This window comes from Solanum pennellii, chromosome 9 (genome assembly GCF_001406875.1).
Source record: "Solanum pennellii chromosome 9, SPENNV200".
NCBI lineage: Eukaryota > Viridiplantae > Streptophyta > Magnoliopsida > Solanales > Solanaceae > Solanum > Solanum pennellii.
The window spans coordinates 76,217,942-76,223,595 of record NC_028645.1 but is presented as its reverse complement, the minus strand read 5'-3'; the positions used below and the strand labels follow the sequence as shown (position 1 = coordinate 76,223,595).

The following is a 5,654-nucleotide window of genomic DNA, read 5'->3' as shown; positions in this document are numbered from 1 at the left end:
TAAATCTATGTCATGTTGGACTATGAATGTGTTCCTTTAGTTAAATTTTATACAAATTTATACTGCTTTCCGTTTTACAAATAATGATCTGATTTGACTTGGCACAAAATTTAAGAATATAAAGGAAATTTTTGAATCTTATGATCCTAACTTAAAGTTAGGTGAAATGTACAAGGATGTCCTTTGATTCTTGTGACCTTAAATATGTCATATGAAAAACTGAAATTAAAATTTTACCACAAAAAAGAATCATTTTTTTTAAATAGAGTAAAAAGGAAAGGAGTTATTTTTTTTCAAACGAAAGAAGTAATATCTATTTATGCATATTCAAAATTTAATAATATAGGTATCAACCAATATCACGTAAACGTACATAAACTCTTTTAATATGCCTAAATAATTAAGAATTTGTCAAAAACATAATTAGTTCTTTTGTCCGTACAAAAGAACCATAAACTAATAAAGTCATCAATGAATCACCAAAAGCAGGGGAAAAGAGAAATCTGAACTTTCACGTCGTTGGTGAGAGACGTTCCCAATTTTCCCTCCGTTAAAAAAAACAATCAAACAAAATTCTAATTCAAGATTATATAAACAGAGCAAACTGAAAAAACATGGGAAAGAAATCACCAATTTGTGATACTTTCTGAAGAAATCAACAATTCCTCTAAATACTCAGCACCCAAATCTTCAAAAACCACAACATCTTTTCTTGCTCTGTTTTTTCTACTAACACTCTTTCTCCTCATTGAATATCTCTTCTTCAATTCAATCACCGGCGAACAATTACCATCAAATCTACACTTCATTTCATTTAACGACTCCTTAACTATCTCCACAGGAAAATTAAGTATGGCCATCGAACCTCTCATAGCAAATGCAGCTTGATCATACGCTAACGCAGCTTCTTCAGCATTATCAAATGTACCTAGCCACACACGAACACCATTCCTCGTAGAATCACGAATTTCAGCAGCATATTTACCCCATGGCCTCTTTCTAACTCCTCTGTAATTCTTATCTTTTCTTTCTTCTTCATATGAGGTCACTTCCTCTTCCTTTATTCCGTAGCTAGACGACGAATTCACTGTTTCTTGCGATGATCCTTCAGCTACAAGATTAAAAAGTAACATGTCTTCTGTATCGTTAACGTTAAATGGAAGTGAATTATAGTGAAAAAGAAGATCATCCCAAGATGAATAATCCATTGGTTCAAAATTTGAATTAATATATGATTGGACTATTCTTATTTGGAAGTTTGAAGCTTAATCAATGACTTATATATACATGAGAGATTGAGGAAACTTCTTGCTTAACAGGGGATGATATTTTATTATTAATGGTATAGTTTAGTTAAATTATCCAAACTTTAAATAAGTAATTTAAAAAAGACTCTTGTTACGATACCAAATATTACGGAGGGTATATATGTGCTCATGTGGATACGTTATTATTTATAATTATAGAATATTTATAATATTCACGTGGGTATATATATACATTTAAAATACACTATTAAATAATGTAGAAAGATAAAAAGTCATTTTTAAAATTTGATATCATTACAATAATTTTGATCAAAATTCAAATATAGATCGTACATTTTTCCTAATAAGTAATTAGGAAAAGATTTACGAGAAAATGGAGTGTTTAAGCACGTGAGTCAACCGAAACAAGGCGGCATGGTCCAAGTCTTTTTTCTATTCATCAATATTAGCATAATGTGAATGAGACTTGTTGTCTTGGGTTCACTAATAATTTGTTGCTAATTTATTTGATTGTAACTTGTTCATAAGGTAGTAGGAACTAGAAATTCGACGCAGTTTGAATTTTTCTAAAATCAAACAATTTTGTATCGAAAGTATTTTTAGTCTTGCGTGTCCTATTCCGCAATAAACACAAATCAAGTATCCTAATTTCTAGACTTATGCAAAAGTTAGTGAAACATCATATATTGTTTGGATTGCTAATAGGTCTAAAATTGGAATTGAAGTAACATAAATTTGTTTAAGTTCATTGGGTATTATTGAGCAGCTCCTCGTTTAATTATTCATAAACTTTTGTTGCTCTTTCCAACACGACATTCTATCTAATTTTCGGTTAATGATCGTGGTGAATGATGATGATTGTTAGCGGTAAATAATATTGATTAGTAGTAATAATTATCGATAGTAATTAATGGATGTAATAATGGTTGATGGTGATGATTGTAAATGATGGCTAATGGTGATAACAATTGATTTTGGTGATTGACGATAATGATGGTTGTGAATGGTAGATAATGATAGTACTTGTGACAGAAATGTAGGTGAAAGTAGATAGGGTAGCAGTGAACTATAATCTTTGTACGAATTCTTTAATAAACATCTTAATAATTTAAGTATTTTTATTTTTTTCTTTTTGATCTAGTTAGTAAGTTTTCTAATTTCAACATTCTATACCTAATAATTTCAAGTTGAAGTTACACTCCTTTTTTACTTTTTAAATTTCTAATCCAATCAAACTAAAATACTTAAATTGCGAGACCAGAGTAACATTTACCTTTAAAACAAAAATAGTTCACTCTTTTATGTTCATTGTCAAGGCCCAAAAGTCATCCCATGAACTTCAAAGAATAAGCAGGGTATTGTATATCAGCTTACATTTTTTGAAAACTCTTTGACAATTTTTCATATTTTCTACACTTCTAGACATATAGTTGATACTACTTATTCATTTTTTTTTTTGTTATTTTAGTATAGTTGTACTTTTAAATTGAGCACATGTCAGTATTCACAATGACTGCCTCTAATTTTGAACAAGAAATTAATATTTGATAGATTATATATATATATAGTCTAAAAGCATAGATATTCACTTGGTTTTGCCACTTGTGTACATTGTTTCTGAATTTTTGCTTATTAGTTAATACTTGTGTAATTTGTTGATAATAAAACCACGATATTCTTATGGGAAGCTTGAGGTTGCATTATTGGGGAACAAGTGGAGTAGTGTAAAATACTCAATACTTCCTCTATTCAATTTATAATATTCATTTTCTTTTTTTTAATCAGTTTATAAAATAATGACACATATTTATAATGTGAATTTTATCTTTATTGAAACAATACAGAGCTATACAAATATCTATGACTTATTTTATATCTTATATTTTAAGAGTGTTTTTTTCTCGTTTAAATTTCGTGTCAAATCAAATAATATCAGATACCGATTAAATCTAATTTTATTAGTAGGTTAGGGACCATTCTAAGAGGATAAAGAAATGAAATGACTAGATTCAGGCCTTCAATTGTTTGTTTGTACCAGTCAAATCCAAGTTCCATATATAAAATTCTCTAATCAACTATTAAAGATATATAATCTAGAAAAGAGTATAAAGCATAGACAAAGACAACTCGTTCATTTTGGCCAAATTTATTCGCACTTTATTTTGATGATATTTCGATTTCTTGTTGTAATGTGTCAATCTCTAAATATCATACATCTTTGATACATTCCTAATAAGTTTGTGAGAGTAACTTATTATTCAAGTTAGAAAAATTTAATAATTATGTAAATTGATTATCTGAATTTTCATCTTGTTTGATTCTCCTGTAATCTTCTCTCCCGATTCATTTCTGATTTCCGGTTTCCCTACCCCATTCTTTTATTTAACAAAAAAAGAATTAATCAATCAACTATGTGTTTTCAAAAAATAAAATAAAAATAGAAGTTGCTTTAGTATTTATCAATCAATACTTTTACTTTTTCTCAAAGAACCAAGATTATTTTATTAATAAATAGTGTGAGTACAACTTTGTTTTTTCTTGATTTTTCTCTTTAATTTTTTTTTACCCGTAACTCGAAAGCTCTTAGTAGCGTATTTCTTGACATTTTCTTAATCTCCACATCAGGAGGATTACTTCAATTTCTTTGTTGAAATCAGTCATATAATTCCTCTATCAAAAAGGGTAGATGAATTATATTGTGGATTAATTAGTTTTTACTTCTACCTTTTTAACCTCAGTTTGTCTTATTCACAGGAAATATGTCTTGGTCCTCCATATTGACCTGTACCAAATTTAGTCTTAACTAATAAAATTCAAATTTAGTGCTTTGTATACATTAGAGAACAAACAAACTGAACCATAGATAGGGGCATATAGGCCATAGGACCATAAGTAAATAGGCAGTTGCCTCGTGTGCAAAATCCAACTAGGCTACTATATTATTATTGTATTTAATCAGTTACTTATCATTATTGGCCATTTCATTGACCTTACAATGAATTGCATTAATCAGTAAGAAAGTCATTAGGTTCATGGTATTTGGTCACACAATGTAATTAAGTTTACTAATTCCTTAGATTAAATTTAAACACTACTTGATTATTCTATTTATTAATACAACTTTGTATAACTAATTTTACTTCACTCTATTAGGGCCAACTCAAAAGGATATAAAAACATCAGTTCTTGCTCCTACGTATCACCATTTGCCGCCGCCGTTGTATATGTATTCTAAAGCTTAGCCCTCATATATAACGATCTTCATCTCAATTTATATGACATCATTTAATTAGATATAAAAAAAAAAGTTTTAGAAATTGTAATTTAAGACAAACCTTAGAAATCGTCATTTAATAGGACTATAGATTAGTCATGTTGGTATACTTAAATATTTCATCTCATGTTGGTATACTTGCACTATTCTTTAGTTTTAATTATATGATATGAGGTTCATGTTAACCGGTCATAAAAACTAACTTATTTTTTCATGACAAAATAAATTAATGGTAAATTTAGGGAGTGATTTTGAAAGATAAAAATTTTAAATTGAGTGATTTTATTGGTGCAAAATAAAATTTAATAACTTGCTACATAAATTCTAACAGTTAAGTAACCTTTTAAGATATTCTAATAGTTAAGAAACCTTTTGAGTTATTAGCTTCATCAAGGGGTTGAGGTTGGGGTTGGGGTTGGGGTTTGGGGGAGGGGTATAGGAGGCATTTGATCATGAAAATTGTGAGTATTTGAAAGAAAATATATATTTCAAAATAAGAAATGATATTTGAAAAAGAAAGATGTCATCCCTTTCGAAATATGTGAAAAAGAAGGGTTAGATAAACTAAAATAATGAAAGTACTTGGTAGGCATTTGTTCATAAATTTTAAATTTTAATTTCAGATTTGCGTTTGTTTGCAAATTTTTAATTCTAACTTCAAATCATAATTTCATATCTCAAATTCTCTCAAAAAGTGGGATTTGAAATTTCAAATTGTAATTTAATATTTTCTAAATATAAAACATGACCCGTAAATTTGTTTTTAATTTTTTTATTGAAAAAAACACCATATTCTAAACTTTTTGCGCACATCATAGAAATATTTATTATTTTTGCTCTGTCTCTCCGTTTAAACATTTTACTTTAACTAATATTTTGCTAATCAATATATATATATAAATGAGGACTATAGGCAAGGTGATGTGGCACCTCTCTATGGCCTTCATTCTTTTTTTCTTTTTTCTCTCTTTTTTGACATTTTTTCTTCTTTCTTTTCATGAAATAATTTGTTTATTAATTAAAAAAAAATCAAGTATATTTATTATTTTAATTATTTATAGTGAGTTACAAAAAAACCTCCATCTATTGATATTCTTACTTAAATAGCATGT

At 28.1% G+C, this 5,654-nt stretch overlaps 1 protein-coding gene across 1 annotated transcript; it reads right to left on the bottom strand.

Annotated features, from left to right (window-relative positions):
• Window positions 1-364: 364 nt before the first annotated feature.
• Window positions 365-1,328, bottom strand: LOC107030764 (ethylene-responsive transcription factor 1B). The gene has a single exon (XM_015232020.2). It carries the CDS (start codon window positions 1,206-1,208, stop codon window positions 627-629), a length of 582 nt encoding a protein of 193 aa, XP_015087506.1. The 5' UTR covers window positions 1,209-1,328; the 3' UTR covers window positions 365-626.
• Window positions 1,329-5,654: the final 4,326 nt, after the last annotated feature.